We start from the raw sequence: 20,219 nt of genomic DNA, 5'->3' as shown, positions 1-20,219 counted from the left end.
GAGAAGATAAAAAAGTGAAAGAAGAATTAAGTTAAAAAAGAAAGAAAATAAATAGAGAACAGATCGAGAGAGAGAGGAGAGAAGAAAAGAGAGGAAAAGAAACCAAGGAGAGAGAAGGAAAAAGAAGGGAGGAGGCAACAGATATAATACTGGTTAGAAACACAACACAGACATGAGTAAGCGCACAAATATGAGGAGTCAGCTTAGCCTTGTCAAGGGGCTGAATTTCCTGGGAGTCTCACCCTCTGTAGTTAAAAGTGGCTTCTTCTGACTGTGGTGGAAACAAAGCTAATTCACAAAGGGCCTGAACCATAAGAACATAAAGATTATGGGCCAAATCCCAAGAGGTGATGAATACCTGGGACCTAACAGTGAAGAGTGCTGAGCATCTACAATTCCCATTAAAGGCAAAGTGAGCTGAAAGGGCTTGGAATACTGCAGACTTGGGCCCCTTCAAATCCTATTAGCTACACGAGGAGTTGAATTTCCCTAGCTTTTCTCAGGGTCTGGAAGTAGCTACCTATGGAAGTAGCTACACTATGCACTGCTGACAAAAGAGGAGGGACTTGCCAATAACTGTGGTTCTTTGAGAGTGTTGCCTTTGCATTTCAAATGTTGCAGTATGTGCATTGTATAAAAATGGGCTGTGTTCAATATGTATCAAGTTTCACATTGTACATTGCAGTATGAGCAAGGCTGCTACACAGTAAACATTCCATAAATCTATGCAATGTGCTCAAGTCTAGTGTTCTATAAATATATGGAAAAATCAATGGCTTTTTTAATATACACGTGATTCTTAGTGGTGTGTTCTCTAGAGTTCAGAGTGGGATTTCATGATGGTTTCATGTAAGCAGGTATAGTCTATGTGGCAGTCTGAGAGAGACAAGGGAGGATGGCCATAGACATCTGTGTGTGCATATGTGTACCCCTTTGGGAATAAACTGGAAGTTTGTCTACCTTCTATGTCTCCTCTGGATGAATGGTTCTCCAGAACTTGATGCTGCTGCTGCCGCACCAAGGCCCTCACTGAAGATGGTACCCAGTCTGGTTTTCCGAAGGTGTCCGTAGATGTTACCCAGGAGCAGATGGACCCATAGGTACAAGAGGTTTCTGGGATGAGAAAGAGAGAGAACTTTTCACTGGTGTGCCACCTGGCTCCAGGGAGGGTGTCAGGCCAGGATGTTAATGAGCAGATCTAGATTCATGAGCCCATTCATACATTCTAAGGCCAGAAGTAACTATAGTGACCACATGTATGTATGGATATATGACATGTATGAATGTATATATGGTATGTATGACACAGGCCAGAGAACTTCCCCGAAATAATTCCTAGAACATATCTTTTAGAAAAACTACCTTAATTTAAAAATTGCCAGTAATGGAGAATCCACTGTGACCCGTGGTAAATTGTTCCAATGGTTAATTACTCTCACGGTTAAAAATTTATGCCTTATTTCCAGTCTGAAATTGTCTAGCTTCAACTTCCAGTCATTGGATCATGTTATACCTTTTGCTGCTAGACTGAAGAGCCTATTATCAAATATTTGTTCCCCATGTAGGCACTTATAGACAGTGATCAAGTCACCACTTGACCTTCTCTTTGTTAACCTAAATCAGGGGGGGCCAACCTGTGGCTCCGGAGCCACCTGCGGCTCTTCAGAAGTTAATATGCGGCTCCTTGAATAGGCACCGACTGCGGGGCTGGAGCTACAGGCGCCAACTTTCCAATGTGCCGGGGGGGCTCACTGCTCAACCCCTGACTCTGCCACAAGCCCTGCCCCCACGCCACCCCTTCCCGCCCCCTCCCCTCAACCTGCAGTGCCTTTGCTCCACCCCACTCCCCCACAGAGCCTCCTCCATGCCACAAAACAGCTGATCGGGAGGGGGAGGCACTGATCAGCAGGGCTGCCAGTGGGCAGGAGGTGCTGGGAGTGGGGGGAGCAAATAGGGAGCTGCTGACATATTATTGTGGTTCTCTGGCAATGTACATTGGTAAATTCTGACTCCTTCTCAGGCTCAGGTTGGCCACCCCTGATCTTAATAAACTGAGCTCCTGGCATATATCACAATAAAGCACATTTTCTAATCCTTTAATCATCCTCATGGCTCTTCTCTGAACCCTCTGCAATTTATCAACAGAATAGTCTGTGACATCTCAGGTAAAAAGGAACTGTCAGAGGGAAGAGAGGAAGCTGCCCATGGATAAGAATGATGGAGATTCTCCTACCTGATGTGGGGAAAAGGCCAACCTAGGGAGACAACCCTGGACCTCTTTGGCCGGTGTAAATCAGCATACTTCCACTGAAGTCAGTGGAGCTAAACCAGTTTACACCTGTGGAGGATCTGGCCCACTTGTAAGTACAATCCTGAACAAGAGTGACATCCAGCATAGCAAAAGAATTGAAAGAGGATGGAAACAGACCCCTCACATTGTGGAACACAGAACTCAGGAATTTCTCAAATAGAAGAGCTGAGTGTATGAAACTCAGCGAGATGAGAGGTGTTATGTAAAGCCTCCACTCAATCCAGTAGAATGCGATTGTAAGATTTGTAACTTTTCAGTCATTGCTAGTATGATCATTAAGTTCTGTAACCTTTTGCAAACTTTGTAACTTTAGGTTTCAGAGTAGCAGCCGTGTTAGTCTGTATCCGCAAAAAGAAAAGGAGTACTTGTGGCACCTTAGAGACTAACAAATTTGTATGAGCATAAGCTTTCGTGAGCTACAGCTCACCGCATCGGATGTATTCAGTGGATTGCTCAAATAAATTTGTTAGTCTCTAAGGTGCCACAAGTACTCCTTTTCTTTTTGTAACTTTAGTTATTGTTAGCATAGCCTTTTAAGTTTTGTAACTTTTGTGAGCTCTGTAACCTTTTCAGTTACCCTTTGTATGAACCTCTAAGCTTTGCAATATTCCAACACGTGATCAGGGGGAGATAAGGGAGTGTGAACAAAGGAGTGTATGTGGGACGGGGCAGAGAGGAACTGCTAGGAGAAAAGAGCCCAGAGCCAGGAGCCTCTAATGTAATCTGCCCTGAGAAGGCAATCATGGGGTGCTGTAAAGAAAAGAAGAACCTGGTATGCATGAAAGGAACAAGGTCTGGGAATACTTCTCAGTGACAGACACAGAAGGAAAACTCAGTGTACGTGACAGGAGCTACCCAGTTCCACCAAAAGGAAGAAGGCATGCATGCAAGCCCCCTGCTTCTTGACCTGCTTGCCGGCCCGGATCCGTGACCGCAGGCAGACACACCAAATCTACTGTGCTTCAGCTTCTCAGCTTCCTCTGCTGTCTCCGGTAACTCTCCACCTGCGTGAGTGTGTGGGTGCATGAGGGTATGAATGCGTTGAATGTGTGCGGGGATGAATAAGATCCATCCCTTTTCTGTTTGATCCAATAGTGGCATTTAATAAAACCAATATAAGTGTAACCCTGGGTTGGTTTCTAGGGAAATTGAGGTAATATTAGTGGTGGAGAATGTGGTCAACCACCAATAGGGTACACTAGTGGAAAGGGGTGACACGGAGTAGAGAGCGCATGCGGTGCCTGCTCCCTCTTCCAGGTACACTAGAGGAAAGGGGTGACACGGAGTAGAGAGCTTGAGCGGTGCTTGCTGCCCCTTCCTGATTTTGGGCATGGTGCCGCTGTTTAGAAAGGGAAAGAGCCCCCCCACATCCACAATGGAGGGAAAAGTGGCAAAATTTCCCCTCCTCCGGGCACACTCCAAGGGTGTTGACCCATGGGTCCCAGGGGCGGTTTCATCAGGGGACGCCATGGTGGACGTAGATAATACGTACCAGAAATATTGTGAGTTTTAACATCCGGATTCAAAGACTAAGGATCGGGCAGTGGCATGGTTGTTGTGGCAAATGTGTTGTGCTTGGCAAACTGCTAAAGCTGATTATAATTCTGAAACTATGCAAGTGAGGCAGGAGTTGGAGCGAGTAAGGGTGGAAAGGGATATGTGGAAGGCACAAGAACAAGCAGCAGGGGCAAGTTGTCAGCAGCTAGAAACCTCCACTGTCAAGGCGATGGAGAGAGCTGAACAGGCAGAAGAAGAGAGGGAACAATCTAAGGAATTGGACGTCCAGGTGGAGTGTTTGTGGGGACTGGTGTTAGAGCAGGGGACCCGTCCGGGCGGGAGAGCAGCAGGATCCCCGGGATCAGGGACAAAGGCGCCACTCTGATATGACCCCAGAGACTGGGAAGGGACATCTGGTATGACCCAGACCCGGGATGGCTGCCAGATGGGCCGGGAGCTCAGCCAGCCCCAGTGGCAGCTGTGCAATGGTTAACTTTCCCAGCCCAGGGAGGGAGCCCCAGACCTGTAACTAGGGTGACTATGGAGGAAATAGCCTTGACCCCTGCAGAGATAACTTCTCTGGCTCAAGGGTTAGGGCCAGCCAAGGTGAGCACATTCTCGGAATGGGCATATCAGTTTCTGAGGGCGATAGAGGATCAGGGGAGGTTAAACACAGAGGAGGTTAGGAAGCTGTTGAGGACGGCATCCACAGTACTGGGGTGCGATATGAGAATCGCACTGCGGACGCAGGCAACCAGATGGTGGCAGTCCCCATTTGCGCTGGTTTGCAATTTGGCTCAGAGAAAGGCACTGCAGGAGGTCAGCCGCCAGTATGCAGCAGGCTTCCCCGCTCTGGGGAAGGCCCCTGACATCTTTGTGGAGAGTTTGGTATTAGTGTGATTGTTAACTGGGCGGTATCCGGTCCGCCCAGGGGAGAGCGATCCCCAGGACCCTGTCCAAGATTGTGATTCCAATGGCCGAATTAAGGCTTATTGCAGCAATGTTGCCCAAAGATGTTCAGATGGCTATGGAAGTGTGGAGGCAGGGAGAGCCCCTAGACATATCACACCTTAAGGAAGCAGCACGCCAGACCACCAGAGCAGCCCCAGCGCCTCGACACAGGCGCCACCAATCAGACAGCAGTCAGCTCTGCATATAGTTGTGGATAGCCTTAAAGGATCAGGGGGAACCCATGGGAAGCCCATGGAGTCCCTAGCACTCCATTGTATTCAGCTGGGGTTGAAGCTCCTGGAGCTGGGGGGCAATATTGGGGCCAAAAAAACAACCTCAGACTGGGGGGGGGCCCGACTCCCTGAGTCCACTGGGAGAGGAAAGGGATGGACCTGGGTGGGACCTCTCCAGGTGGATTCGGGAGGAAGGTTGCATGTGCGCCTTCAGGTTGGGGGGCCATATGAGTGCCCTGAGACATCTGAACTGGATTTTGTGGTGCTGGTGGACACTGTTGTGGCTGTCTCACTGCTTCCCTGTCCCGTGCTGGGAGTACCAATCCAGGGAACCATTGAGATCCAGGGATTTGATGGCACCTTGGCGCAGGGACAAGTGTTGGGATGAATGGTCACCCGGGTGGGGAATCTTACCCGAAGATGGCCCTTGATTTATAGCCCCACAACCACAGAACCAATTTTGGGCATAGATTGCTTGCAGGAGAGAGGAATAGTGGTTGATGGTGCTAACAAAGGTTTATGGAGGACCCCAAAGAAAGACTCGACCCCTGAAGTAAGGAAGGGAGATACTGGATTGCTGACGCGTAGTATGTTGGGAGAGGCTGCAGTGACCAGGGATAGCAAGGAGGAATGGAGGAAGCGTTTTCCCCAGGCATGGGCGGCCCACAAGCTGGACTGCGGTAAATGGACTGGGGAACCGGTGAAAATAGAAGGACCAGCAGTCCCCCCACAGAAACAATGTCCTATCCCCGCTGCAGCACGTCAGGCTGTAGCAGAGACAGTTAGAGAGCTGGAAGGGCAGGGAGTAGTGAAAAGAACAACTTCCTCCTTTAAATCCCCCATATGGCCTGTGAGGAAAGCTGATGGGGTCTCATGGAGACTGTCGACTATCAGAGAGTCAATGTGATGACCCCCCAGCGGGCGCCAATAGTCGCAGACATGACCCAGGTGTTGCAAGACATACCAAGGGAAGCTAAAAGATTTTCTGTATTGGATTTGTCTAACTGTTTCTTTGCTATTCCACTTGACGAAGGATCACAGGACCGATTCACGTTCCATGTGGATGGGGTATAGTATTGCTTTACCCGTATACCCCAGGGATTTCATAGTGCCCCCGCTATTGCGCATAAGGTAGTGACCCAAATGTTAGAGCATCTCCCTCCAGGGGATAAGGGGTGGGTGGTCTCATATGTGGACGATATCCTGATTGGGAAGCGTGTCCATCGGGGACAGCTCAAGCATGTAGGGGGAACCACACCGACTCCATGTTCCTCTCTACGATAGCCTACGGTTTACAATGTTTAAGTCTTTTTCGCAGCTTCTGTTTTTCAGGGCACCAGAAAGAGCTGGTACCAGCTGAAGGACAACAAACATACCATGGTGCGTCGTCACGACAAACTTCTACGTTGTCTTATGTTCTGTGTTTTGTGTTTTATGTTTGTCTTGTAGTGCTTGTCTCATTGCTAGCATTATTGTGTATGGGGTTTGGGAAAAGGGAAGATACCGCATTAGGCAGGGAACAGCAACAAACCATACTCACAGCCCCTTTTAACTCTAACTGGACCCTTCCCTCTCCTTACCCCTCTGCCTCCTGCCAAATTGTCAATCACACACCTATCCCCGTGGTGGCCACCTCTGTCCAAAAGCCTGTGATACATCAAGTTTGTAACTACCTCTTTACCGAGGGTATGAATGCGTTGAATGTGTGCGTGTATGAATAAGATCTATCCCTTTTCTGTTTGATCCAATAGCGACATTTAATAAAACCAATGTAAGTGTAACCCTGGGTTGGTTTCTAGGGAAATTGAGGTAACAAAAGGGTCTTGGAGCCTGGGTTCCAGCCTGAGCAGAAACATCCATACTGCTGCTCTAGCCAGCCCAAGCCCCACAAGCCCAAGTCAATTGACCTGAACTCTGAGCCTTGGTACCAGAGGCTTTTCTTTGTCATGTAGACATACCTTAAGGGTTGTAAAATGGACGTCCTTCAGAACAGTTTCACCACCCCTAAGATGAGGCGGGGAGAACCCCGACCGACTGGAACCCATAGAGCTCATTCACAGTGCTGAGAGCAGCGCAGTATCCTGGCCAAGTCGTTTTTCATAATCAGCATATTATAAACCAGCAAAGAACTAATTCGCTGCTGCTTTATCAATCTGATACAAGGTCCCTGCAGGGACATCAGCTGCCTAATGCTCTCATTCACACATATGCACAGTGAGATGAACAAGTACTGCAGGCTAATATTCATTCAGGTGGTAATTATTATTATAGCATCTAGAGGCCTCAGGGGCTGTATATATTCTCTACTTCCCAATGAGGGACCCAATCCAAGGAAGGAAGGACAATAGGAACCAGTCCCTAGGGAGAGAATTAAGGTTGGGGAAGTAACAGGGCCAGTCTTATGGACCGTAAGTGAAGGATGGGCAACAAAGAGCAGGGTAGAATTCAAGTTCGTTTGGTACTTTAAGGTGAGAATCTGCTAACTCTTCTTGTTGGTTTAAATTTCCAGCTGTATACAAACTAAGGTTTTCCTGTGGGAATTTACTTGACTAACAACATAAGAAATGCCATACAGGGCCAGATCAGTGGTCCACCTCGCCCAGTATCCTGTCTCCAACAGTGGCCAGTACCAGAGCTACAGATGGAGTGTACAAAAAAGGGAAGCTGGAGTGATTCATCCCTATCTTCTCCTCCCAGCTTCTGGCAGTCAGAGGTTTACGGTTGCCCAGAGCATGGGGTTGCATCCCTGACTGTTTTAATTAATATCCACTGATGGGCCTATCCTTCATAAACTTATCAAGTTCTTTTTTGAAGTCAGTTATACTTTTGGCCATCACCACATCCCATGGCAATGAGTTCCACAGGTTAACTGTGCATTGTGTGAAAAAGTACTTCCTTTTGTTTGTATTAAACCTGCAGCCTATTAATTTTATTGAGTGACCCCTGTTTTTTGTATCATGGGAAAGGGTGGATAACACTTCTCTGTTCTCTTTATGCACACAATTCATGATTTTATAGCTCTGTATCATATCCCCTCTTATTTGTCTCTTTTCTAAGCTGAACAGCTCTAGTCTTTTTTGCCTCCCCTCATATGGAGGCCATCTATGCCCTTGATCTATGCCCTTCTCTAAACCTTTTCCAATTCCACTATACCCTTTTTGAGATGGGGCGATAAGAACTGGACACAAGGTATGGGCGCACCATGGATTTATATAGTGACCTTATGATATTATTTTCTATCCTCTTCCTAATAGTTCCTAACATACTGTTAGACTTTTTGATCACTGCTGCACATTGAGCTGAAGTTTTCACAGAACTATCCACAGTGACGTCAAGATCTCTTTCTTCAGTGTTAACAGCTAATTTAGAACCCATCATTATATATGTGTAGTTGGGATTATTTCTTCCAATGTGTATCGCTTTGTATTGATCAATGTTCAATTTCATCTGCCATTTTGTCACTCAGTCACCCAGTTTTCTGAGATCCCCCTGTAATGCTTCACAGTCAGCTTTGGACTTAACTATCTTGAATAACTGTATCATCTGCAAACTTTGCCACTTCATTATTCACTAGGGTGACCAGATGTCCCGATTTTATAGGGACAGTCCCAATATTGAGGCTTTTTCTTATATAGGTGCCTATTGCCCCCCCACCCTCTGTCCCAATTTTTCACACTTCCTATCTGATCACCCTACTATTTCCTCCTCTTTCCAGATTAGTAATGAACATCTTGAACAGCACAGGTCCCAGTAGCGATCCTTAGTGGACCCTGCTGTGTATCTCTCCATTGTGAAAACTGACCATTTATTCTTATCCTTTGTTTCCTATCTTTTACGCATTACTGATCCATGAGACCTTCCTTCTTATCCCACAACTCCTTAGTTTCCCTAAGAGCCTTTGATGAGGGACATTGTCGAAAGCTTTCTGAAAATCAAAACACACTATATTGACCAGATCACCCTTATCCACATGCTTGTTGACAGCCACAAAGAATTCCATAGATTAGTGAGGTATGACTTCCCTTTACACAATCAGTGTTGACTCTTCCCCCCAAAAATTGTGTTTATCTTTCTGTCTGATAATTTTGTTCTTTACTATAGTTTCTGCCAATCTGCCCAATACTGAAGTCAGGCTCATTGGCTTGTAATTGCCCTGATCGCTTCAGGAACCCTTTTTAAAAATTGGCATTATATAAGCTACCTTCCAGTCATCTGGTAAAGAGTCTTCTTTCAGTGATCATTTACATATTATAGTTAGTAGTTCTGCAATTTCACTTTTGAGTTCATTCAGAAATCTTGGGTCAATACTATCTGGCCCTGGTGACTTATTATTGTTTAATTTATCAATTTGTTCTAAAACCTCTTCTATTAACTTATCAGTTGGGGTAGTACTTCAGATTTGTCTCCCAAAAAGGATAGCTCTGTTATGGGTATCTCCCCCACATCCTCTGCAGCAAAGACTGATGCAAAGAATTCATTTAGCTTCTCTGCTGTGGCCTTGTTTTCCTTGAGTGTTCCTTTAACACCTTGGTCATCTAGTCACCCCACTGCCTCTTTGGCAGGCTTCCTGCTTCCAACGTACTTAAATTCTTACTGTTAGTTTTTGCATCTTTACAAAGTTGCTTCTCCAGTTTTTTTTGGCCTGCCTTATTACAGTTTTATACGTTTCCGGCCAGAGTTTGTGCACCTTCCTAGTATCCTCATTAGGATATGACTTCCAAATTTTAAAGGATTACTTTTTGTCTCTAACAGCCTCGACTACTCTGCCGTTTAGCTATGGTGGCATTGTTTTGATCCTCTTCTTGTCTTTTCTGATTTGGGGTATATACTTAGTCTGAACCTCTATCATGGTGTTTTTAAATAATCCCCATGCTGCTTTCAGGCATTTAACCCTTGTGAGAGCTCATTTTAATTTCCGCCTGACAAGAGTCCTAATTCTTGTATAGTTCCTCTTTTTAAAGTCTAATGCTACCGTGGTGGGTTTCTTTGGCATTTCCTCCGTATAACAATGTTATATTTAATTACATGACGATCTAATTTAGGACTAAATCTCCCCTTGTGGGTTCCAGGACTAGCTACTTCAAGAAGCAATCATTTATGGTGTCTAGAAATTTTATCTCTGCATCACACCCTGAAGTGACATTTACCCAGTCAATAGGAGGATTGTTGAAATCCCCCATTATTAAGGCTGCGAGTCTGTCATGGAGGTCATGGATTCCTTGACTTTCCGGGACCTCCATGACTTCTGCAGTGGCCAGTGTGACTGGCCTGGGGGCCGCCCAAGCTGCTCAGGCAGCCTCCGGGCCAGCTGCACCGGCTGCTTCTGGGGCAATATTGGGTCACCATGCCCCTCCCACCTAGCAGCAGCAGGAGTTTGGGTGTGGGAGAGGGCTCAGGGCTGAGGCAGGGGGCTGGGCTCTGGGTGGCGCTTACCTTGTGGGGGGCTCCCTGGAAGCAGCTGGTATGTCCAGCCCCTAGGCGGAGGAGTGGCCAGGCAGCTTCATGCGCTGCCTCTGCCCGCAGGTGCTGCCCCTACCCGCAGGTGCTGCCCCCGCAGCTCCCAGCCAATGGGAGCTGTGGAGCGGGTGCTCTGGGCAGTGGCAGCGCATGGAGCCACCTGGCCACCCCTCCACCTAGGGGCTGCAGAAACATGCCGGCTGCCTCCAGGAACCGGGTAGGGAGCCTGCCAGCCCCCATTCCTCCCAGCACTAGCAGAGGTCCTGGGCCACCCACTGGCCCCCACCCCCCAGCACCTGCAGTGCCCCTGGGCAGCCCTCCCCACCCCCAGAGCACCCAAGTTTTAGTCAGGGATTAAAGTACAAGTCATTGACAGGTCACGGGCTGTGAATTTTTGTTTACTGCCCGTGATCTGTCCATGACTTTTGCTAAAAATACCCATGACTAAAATGTAGCCTCAGCCATTATTATTGTGCTTTCTGAATTTGTAGCCTCTCTAATCTCCCTGAGCATTTCATAGTCACTGTCACCATCCTGGTCAGGTGGTTGGTAGTATATTCCTCTGGCTATACTCATATTATTCAAGTATGGAATTTCTATCCCTAGAGATTCTATGGTACAGTTTGTTTCATGTAAGATTTTTTAAATTATTTGTCTCTATGCTTTCTTTAATGCCACTCCTCCACCTCCATGACCTACTCGGTCATTCCTATCTATTTTATACTGTGTATTACCGTGTCCCATTGATTATCCTTACTTCTCCACATTTCCGTGATACCTATTATATCAAAATCCTCATATAATGCCGGTTCACCCATTCATCCATCTTAGTATTAAGACTTCTAGCATTTATATAGAAGCACTAGTCAATATTCAGTTGCTTGCCTTCAAGTGTTCTATTTAAATGGGACTCTATTTTGTTTGTTTATTCCTCACTAGTTTTTACCTGTACTTTACCAACTTCATTCCTATCCTCTTTACTAGAATATTGAGTTCCCCATTGACAAAATTCATCCCTAAGGGACTTCTCCACACCTGTTGGCTTTTCCCCACTATTTGCCACCTACTTGTCACTGTGGAAGAGGTTATTATTTCTACTATAATATCCTGAGTAGATAAGTATAAGTAATTTGTAATTACATTAAAAATATAATTATCACAGTAGGTAAACTCAGGAAAAATACAGAATATAAATATGTAGTTCTTTGTCCTAGTAGTTCTGGCCAGGTTATGAACCCCGTATTCACCCAGACTGGTGAGCAGTTTGCTCATATGAGAACACTCATTGAAATCTGAAGGACTATTCATGCCAGTGACTGCTCACCTACATGAGGTAAGAGAGTTTATAATGTGTCCCTATTGTTATTATAAGTAAATATTTATATCTGGTAGCACCCAAACAGGGCCAGAAAACACAATCACTATGTCTGCAGTGCTACAGTTGAACATTGGAGATAGCAAACTGAAGTCTGAGTAGCAAAAATGCCAAACAATTTTCCATAAAGTTTATTTAAAAATAAATATTTATGGAAAATTATTGCATTTTAAAATATCTTACCAAGTCTTGAACTTGTAGTTACAGATATTAGAGCAATGTATTTCTAACTCCTTGAATATACAGCCACATAGCAAACTGCTCCACTAATAAAGTAAATACAACAACTACTTTCACAGTGACAAGCAGATGATTTCCCCACTTGCTCCAGGTGTACAAAGCTGGATGGAGTCCCATCACTTCTAGGTTGGGAGGGTTCTGATGTCTGGGAGAGGAGTAACAAGCTTTACAACAGAATGGAAAATTGTGAGGGGTTGACATCTGGAAAGAGATATCAAGGGCTTATTGGGGAAGGGCAGTCTGAGCTGTGGCATGAAGGGAAATGGTCGGCAATTGGAAGGGGATGGCTAGGGCCATTTACAGAGCAAGGAAGTGTTGGGTGCACATCAAATAGTCTGAGTATGAGGGAATATCTGTCCCAGGTTAAATGTGCATCTGCTCCTCAGGTGGCACATGACAGTGGAGGCTGGGATGCAACTCTTTGACTAGTACCTTATAGTTGGGATGGGATTTGGGGAACCATTCCTGGGACAAGAGCAGAGACTATTTCATCTATGTGGATCTTCTTTTTCCACAGACCAGGGGATGGGGAGCCAGAGCCCTGTACGTGGGGATTATAAATTCTGAACTTTGTGTTTTAGACACTAACATTTCACAAGTTTAGGACTTGGTTTTTATGAACTGGTTTTCTTCCACCTTGTCAAAGGCTCATTTTCTTCTTGGGGACTAAGGGCAGTCCTGCTCCCATTGAGTCAATGGACGGTCCCTTCTAGCCCTACATTTCCATGATTCTATGACTACATAGCATATGCCTGCCTCCCTGACTACACCAGTTATGCAGGTAGGTTGGTGAAGCGTGCAAAGAGATAATATGAAGTATGAGCATTGCTTGCCAGACAATCAATCATCTATCCACGTGCTTACATGGCCCCATCTCTGTTGTATTTGTGCAACTCCCAAGGATTCAAAATAGAAATAATAATCTCTCTTTTTTTCCTTCCCAGCCAATAAAAGAGGTAGATAAAATTGATTAATTTATAGGATTTGGTGGCTTTGTTTATATTTGCTAACCATATCCCACTATTTGTTATGGAAACTCGTGTTCAGGTGAAGTAAGCAAACTCTCTTCCCTGAAAGAAATTCATATGATAAATGAGTTATGCAAGCTGGGACCAAGTTTACTGATTTGAAAAAAAAATACAGAGCTCTTTTTGATATGTACAGTTGCTGAGTGTTTTATTAATTATGACACCCAATTGAAATCAAGAGGAGAACTCTTTTTGGACGACCAACTGGATAGTGCATGATGCAAATTTTGTTGAATGGATGCATTAATTCAATATTTCTGTTTATGTCTGAGAAACTGTGGGGTGGGAAAGGAGGGAGCATGAACTAAAGAGGAATTATTGTAATGCTATTGAAATAAAAATATGGTTCCCTTTAAGGCTGAACAAATCCAGTTTTTTCCCTCATTGCCAAAAACTGCTCCTCCTCTGTGAGGGATCTCATGATTCATAGATATTTAGGTCAGAAGGGACCATTATGATCATCGAGTCTGACTTCCTGCATAATGCAGGCCACAGAATTTCACCCACCACTCCTGCAAAAAACCTCTCACCTATGTCTGTGCTATTGAAGTCCTCAAATCGTGATTTAAAGACTTCAAGGAGCAGAGAATCCTCCAGCAAGTGACCTGTGCCCCATGCTACAGAGGAAGATGAAAAACCTCCAGGGCCTCTTCCAATCTGCCCTGGAGGAAAATTCCTTCCCAACCCCAAATATGGCGATCAGCTAAACCCTGAGCATATGGGCAAGATTCATCAGCCAGATACTACAGAAAATTCTTTCCTGGGTAACTCAGATCCCACCCCATCTAATATCCCATCACAGGCCATTGGGCCTATTTACCGTGAATATTTAATGACCAAAACCGTGTTATCCCATCATACTATCTCCTCCATAAACTTATTGAGTTTAATCTTAAAGCCAGATAGATCTTTTGCCCCCACTGCTTCCCTTGGAAGGCTGTTCCAAAACTTCACTCCTCTGATGGTTAGAAACCTGCGTCTAATTTCTAGTCTAAATTTCCTGGTGGCCAGTTTATAACCATTTGTTCTTGTGTCCACATTGGTACTGAGCTTAAATAATTCCTCTCTCTCTCCTGTATTTATCCCTCCGATATATTTATAGAGAGCAATCATATCTCCCCTCAACCTTCTTTTAGTTAGGCTAAACAAGCCAAGCTCTTTGAGTCTCCTTTCATAAGACAGGTTTTCCATTCCTCAGATCATCCTAGTAGCCCTTCTCTGTACCTGTTCCCGTTTGAATTCATCCTTCTTAAACATGGAAGAGCAGAACTGCACACAGTATTCCAGGTGAGGTCTCAGCAGTGCCTTGTATAATGGCACTAAAACCTCCTTATCCCTACTGGAAATACCCCTCCTGATGCATCCCAAGACCGCATTAGCTTTTTTCACGGCCATATCACATTGGCAGCTCATAGTCATCCTATGATCAACCAATACTCCAAGATCCTTCTCCTCCTCCGTTACTTCTAATTGATGTGTCCCCAGCTTATAACTAAAATTCTTGTTATTAATCCCTAAATGCATGACCTTACACTTCTCACTATTAAATTTCATCCTATTACTATTACTCCAGTTTACAAGGTCATCCAGATCCTCCTGTAGGATATCCCTATCCTTCTCTAAATTGGCAATACCTCCCAGCTTTGTATCATCCGCAAATTTTATTAGCACACTCCCACTTTTTGTGCCGAGGTCAGTAATAAAAAGATTAAATAAGATTGGTCCCAAAAACGATCCTTGAGGAACTCCATTGGTAACCTCCCTCCAGCCTGACAGTTCACCTTTCAGTAGGACCCGTTGTAGTCTCCCCTTTAACCAATTCCTTATCCACCTTTCAATTTTCCTATTGATCCCCATCTTATCCAATTTAACTAATAATTCCCCATGTGGCACGGTATCAAACGCCTTACTGAAATCTAGGTAAATTAGATTCACTGCGTTTCCTTTGTCTAAAAAATCAGTTACTTTCTCAAAGAAGGAGATCAGGTTGGTTTGGCATGATCTACCTTTTGTAAAACCATGTTGTATTTTGTCCCATTTACCATTGATTTCAATGTCCTTAACTACCTTCTCCTTCAAAATTTTTTCCAAGACCTTGCATACTACAGATGTCAAACTAACAGGCCTATAGTTAACCGGATCACTTTTTTCCCCTTTCTTAAAAATAGAAACTATGTTAGCAATTCTCCAATCATATGGTACAACCCCTGAGTTTACAGATTCATTAAAAATTCTTGCTAATGGGCTTGCAATTTCATGTGCCAATTCCTTTAAAATTCTTGGATGAATATTATCTAGCCCCCTGATTTAGTCCCATTAAGCTGTTTGAGTTTCTCTTCTACCTCAGATATGGTAATATCTACCTCCATATCCTCATTCCCATTTGTCATGCTACCATTATCCCTAAGATCCTGATAAAAGGGCCTCTCCACTGTCCTCCTCCCACTTGCTTTCCAGGACATTGGGTTGGGTTTTATTACAATGGGGAGGTAATGACAGCTAATTGTTCACCTTCTTCTAGGTATTTCACATCCTGGAACAGTTTCAAAAACTGCTGAATGCACAAGGAATACATACAAAAAGAATGAAGGGAAACAATTTAAAATAGAAGGCAAAAATATGGAAAAATTGCCCCAATCACCACAAGAGGAAATTTTAGTTGCCATGGAACTGCAATGAAGACACGTACTCCATAGGATTCCAGCCAGCACAGACACCACTTCAGGGAGGAATTCCACACTGTAAGATTCCTAGGTGACATTGACAGGGTAGTGCCATGAGGATGTTCTCACTGCAGGAGGCCAACTCCTAGCTGGCCCTTCAGGGCACTCACACTATTGCATAAGAGAATAACTTCTCTGGTATGTGAACAGTAACAATACACTTATCCTGCTCTAACGGAAAGGGTCCCCTATCAGAAATTGCCTCATGTAGTAGCCTTCCCCCTTTGCTCTTTCCTTAAGCAGAGCTATGGTGGGAGTGCAGACAAGAAAGGACAGCGTTCCTGAAGCCTTGTGGGTATTGAACTGTGCACACGCTCCACACATGTACAGAATCCTCCAAGAGTACCACAGCTTTGTACAGTTATCTACCTTTCTAGCAGTGCTTGGCTCATTCTCTCAGCCCTTCACAAATGTGGGCACTCATCCAACTACTCCTGGTACCACAGGAAGCCCAATTCATCCTACCTTCCTTGCAGCTACTCGCTCAGTCCTGTTCAGTTTTTGCAGACAGATGGGAGAAAGAATTTCCTTTGAAAATAACTTCACTCTGTATTACTGCCATGGAATTTATTTTCTATTTGCTGAGGAAACAGTTCCATTAATTAGCATTTGCTTCAGGAACTCTACATATTCTAGTGATTGTTTTCATAGTGTCTTGATGGAGAAGACTTTTTGTTCTGGGCTTCCCACCACAGAAATAGAGACAGTGCCTTAAGGCTACACTAGCTTGTTTGAGTCCGTTCCATTCATCCTATGAAAGCCAGCAGCTTGGCTTTCTGGTAACCAGACACACACATGGAGATGGGAGGCTTCTGATTATCAAGGAGGGCAGCTCATCCCCTCTGATCGGTGTGGGTCCTGCTTATGAGATAGGAAGGACTAAAGGGACAGGAGTTGTAGTACCTGGACTGGAAGACTGATCAGATGACACCATCACATTTTTGCCTTGAGACAGTCTGGGAGGGGGACTCAGTAAAGAAGGGTTTCTCTCATATAATCCAGAGCAGGACACAGCAACTGTAACAAAACAATAAAGAATGGGGAACGTTTAATGTTTATATATATTGATCCAGGCTTAAAATTCTCAATTCCATTACAATAGGAACATCCACCCAGCATAACCCATTTTAGTGCAGTATATCGCACCAAAATCTGCCCTCATCCTACAGTTGCAATACAGTGCTCCTCCAATGAGGTCTTCATTATAGCAGTATGGCTCCCAGAGATGCACACACTATAGCAACATAACTCACCTAATGATGTCCTCTTTAGTACAGATATATTCTGCCCAGCTATGCCCTTGTTATTGCAACATACCCTCCAAAGATGCACTTGCTATAACAATATACCCCCAAAGTGCCCATGCAACAGCAATATACTCATCCAATGATACCCTCCTTATAGTGTATCCATCTATTTGCCTAGTGATGTTTTGGGTGTGTTTCTATACACAGGAGGAATATATAATTTTAGAAGTGGCTGGAAATGAGAAGGTGGAGGCAACATCATCTACCCACCAGCAACCCTTGAGTCACCAGTCATGAGTGAATGCTTTGCAGTTCACAGTCTGAGACCTACTATTCCAAAACATTTGTAAAATAGTTTTACTGTGACATGTGACATACAGAATACATGACAGGATGGTATAAATGCTTTATGAGCATTCATTTGGGACCTGCATAACTTACCTCATGGGTTCACCATGCATTAACGGTGCCATGCTGATAAAACCTTTACACCACTATACAAATCCAGAGTCTCTCTTTATTGCCTTTCACAAAGGCTGAGATTTTCAAAGGAGCCAAAACCAAACAATGTTCTTGTATTTGCCAGATGCCAATTTTAACTGATGTCCTAGTTGTAGGTGCTCTCCATTCTCCAGTGAAAACAGTGTTATATTGATTCATATTAGTAATTCCCTTGTACTATGTCTATTTGAGGGATGTCTTTGTTATCTATAGCCACCACAGTGATGACTCTTCCTTTTGCTCCTTGCTTGGACTGCATTTTTTATTCACATCAAATTTTAGGGAGATTTATGGGAGTGGGCTTTGGTAATTGTGGCGAAAAGACCAAGTCTTAGAACATGTCGAAGGACATAAGAATTATTCTGTACCCTGAATAACCCTCATTTCCCATGTTTTAGAGGAAATAACAAAAACACCATGGTAAAAGTGACCTGTTTTGAGCAGAGGTGTTGTCCTACTGGATCAAATTCTTGTCATACTAGAGATGACCCTTAGTCTCCATCATCCACCAGGGAATGCTTTGCAGTCCATACTGTGACAGTTTCGAATAGAGGAGCTCTCATACTGCAGCCAACCCTTGTCATAAAGGAGGTAGAGCCTTGGTCTCCACAAACCACAGCCAAAGATCTCATGATTTTCATGCTACGACCAAAATATACAAGGACCTTGATGCTTTATGATCTGAGCCTGTGATACGTGATAAAGAATTATCAGGAGGAATGTCTAGATCACAAAGAAGAGAACATTCCCCAAACACTGGAATGTGGTTGGGGAGTCAGAGAAGCCGAAGGGCTTAACCAGGTACTCCTAGTGGCCATGAATGGAACAGAAGGATGTCTTCCACTTGTCATCCTCCCAGATGTAGATCAAGTTGTACGCATCCTGCAGGTCAAGATTGGTGAAAACCTTTGCTATGCCAACCCATTCTAGGAGCTCATTGATCAGTGGAAGAGGATACTTGTTCTTCATGGTAGTATTATTCAGGGCATGATACTCAACACAGAGGAGCAGTGTCCCATCTTTCTGTTTAACAGACAGGATGGAGGCTCCTGCAGGGGATTTGGCAGGCTGGATGAAGTTCTTAGCCAGATTTTCATCCTGGTAATCTCACAGGGCCTTGAGCTCAGGTTCCAATAAAAGGTAAATGTGCCCAAAAGGGATATTTGTCCATGGCTGGAGGTCTACAGGGCAGTTGTAGGTTGGTGTGGGGGTAGGACATTGGCCTTCCTTTTATCAAAGACATCTGCAAGCCACTATACTGGTTCATCAATTCCAGCCAAGTATTGTCTGAAGCTGAGGTAGTATTGAGGAGGAAGGATGCCTTTCCAGGGCTGGGGTTTCATCTTCTCCCTGCTGGGTCTTCCTAGGCATTGCAGCCATCAAAACCCAGAGTTGAACCATACCTCCCACATCAACCACGATATGTTTGAATTGTGGAGGGTGAACCAGGGGAGGTCCAATCTTATCCGAAAGTGCAGCAAAAGGATCAGGTAGAATTGCATAGTTTCCTGGTGGTCTCTAGTCCCGACCTGGAAAGGGGCTTTCTCATAGGAGACTGTCCCAGGAGGTCAGCATACTGCTGTGAGTGGTCTCTGCCTGATCTGGCACAAGCTTCCTCTGAATGGGCAACTGACTGACTCAAGCAAAAGCCAAGTCTCTAAATTTGCCAGACACCCCCGAGTCAATCAATGCAAGTGAAATACAACTTCCTTTGGGTGTGGCACAGGCCCAGAGCTGGAGAGGGAACCTGCAGATCTGGTTGGCAGGGCTCCACCTGTGCTGGGGCACATGTAGGCAGCAGAGGGGATCTGTTTGGAAAGCTTGCTTCTAATAAAACAAAACATTACAGCTGATGAGGATTGCTTCTGCCTTTGTCTAGCCCATTTTGAAGTCTTTATGTTGAAAAAAGGACTCCAATGTCAGCACCATTTTTTATTTTTTGATTCACTCTGGAGAGTCAACTATTCACTGGCACCAGTGGATTGCTTGCAAGATATCAACAACGATAACTTTCTTTCTTCAGAGAAGTTATTCTTCTGCGATGTTTAAGAGCTGATGGACAAAGGACATGTTATACCTAACTTGCTGTACTAGATGCTCTACCTGATTCTACGGGCCATGGGTGAAATTCTTGTAAGTACCTAAGGGAGTTAGGCGTGCATCTCCCTTTGAAAGTCAATGGGAATTGGGTGCCTAAATCTCTAAAGCACGTTTGAAAAATCTGACCCTTTGATAAGTAGTTTTTTGGTCTTTGATCCTCTAGTGATAACTGAAAACTTCCCTAAATTTGCCAGGTAGTGTGGAAACGGGGATTTCCTTTTGGATGGTTGGTAAAAAGGATCTTTCTGTGGCCACAGAGTTAGGACATAAGCAGAGGGCAGCAAAACGGCACACAACTCTAATACCACACTGTAGATAGACAGCAGCAACCTGCCAGTGCAGACATTTCTCTCAGGTTGTAACTCTGACTCTCAGGAGTTACTTGTGTACACAGTAGAGGGAGGCTAAGATCCACTTCCCTGGAAAGAGAAAAGGCTAGTACCTAGCCAAAACACCCATTCAGTCCTTGGCTTCTCTGTAGAGACTGTCAATACAAACTAGGAACTATACTGAGGCCACCATGTCATTTCACGATCAAATACATGAGTTTCAGATG

At 44.7% G+C, this 20,219-nt stretch overlaps 1 protein-coding gene across 1 annotated transcript in view; it reads right to left on the bottom strand.

Moving 5' to 3' along the window:
* LTK (leukocyte receptor tyrosine kinase) overlaps positions 1-20,219 on the bottom strand; it is a 167,558-nt gene that overhangs the window by 93,701 nt on the left and 53,638 nt on the right. Inside the window, exons 2-3 of the mRNA XM_073348710.1 lie at positions 16,719-16,832; positions 961-1,113 (exon numbers count right to left, since the gene is read on the bottom strand). Coding sequence (XP_073204811.1) covers positions 961-1,113; positions 16,719-16,832 — 267 coding nt within the window. The remainder of the gene's footprint in view (positions 1-960; positions 1,114-16,718; positions 16,833-20,219) is intronic.

Source organism: Lepidochelys kempii, chromosome 6 (assembly GCF_965140265.1).
Source record: "Lepidochelys kempii isolate rLepKem1 chromosome 6, rLepKem1.hap2, whole genome shotgun sequence".
Lineage (NCBI taxonomy): Eukaryota > Metazoa > Chordata > Testudines > Cheloniidae > Lepidochelys > Lepidochelys kempii.
This window is presented reverse-complemented; position numbering and strand designations above follow the sequence as displayed.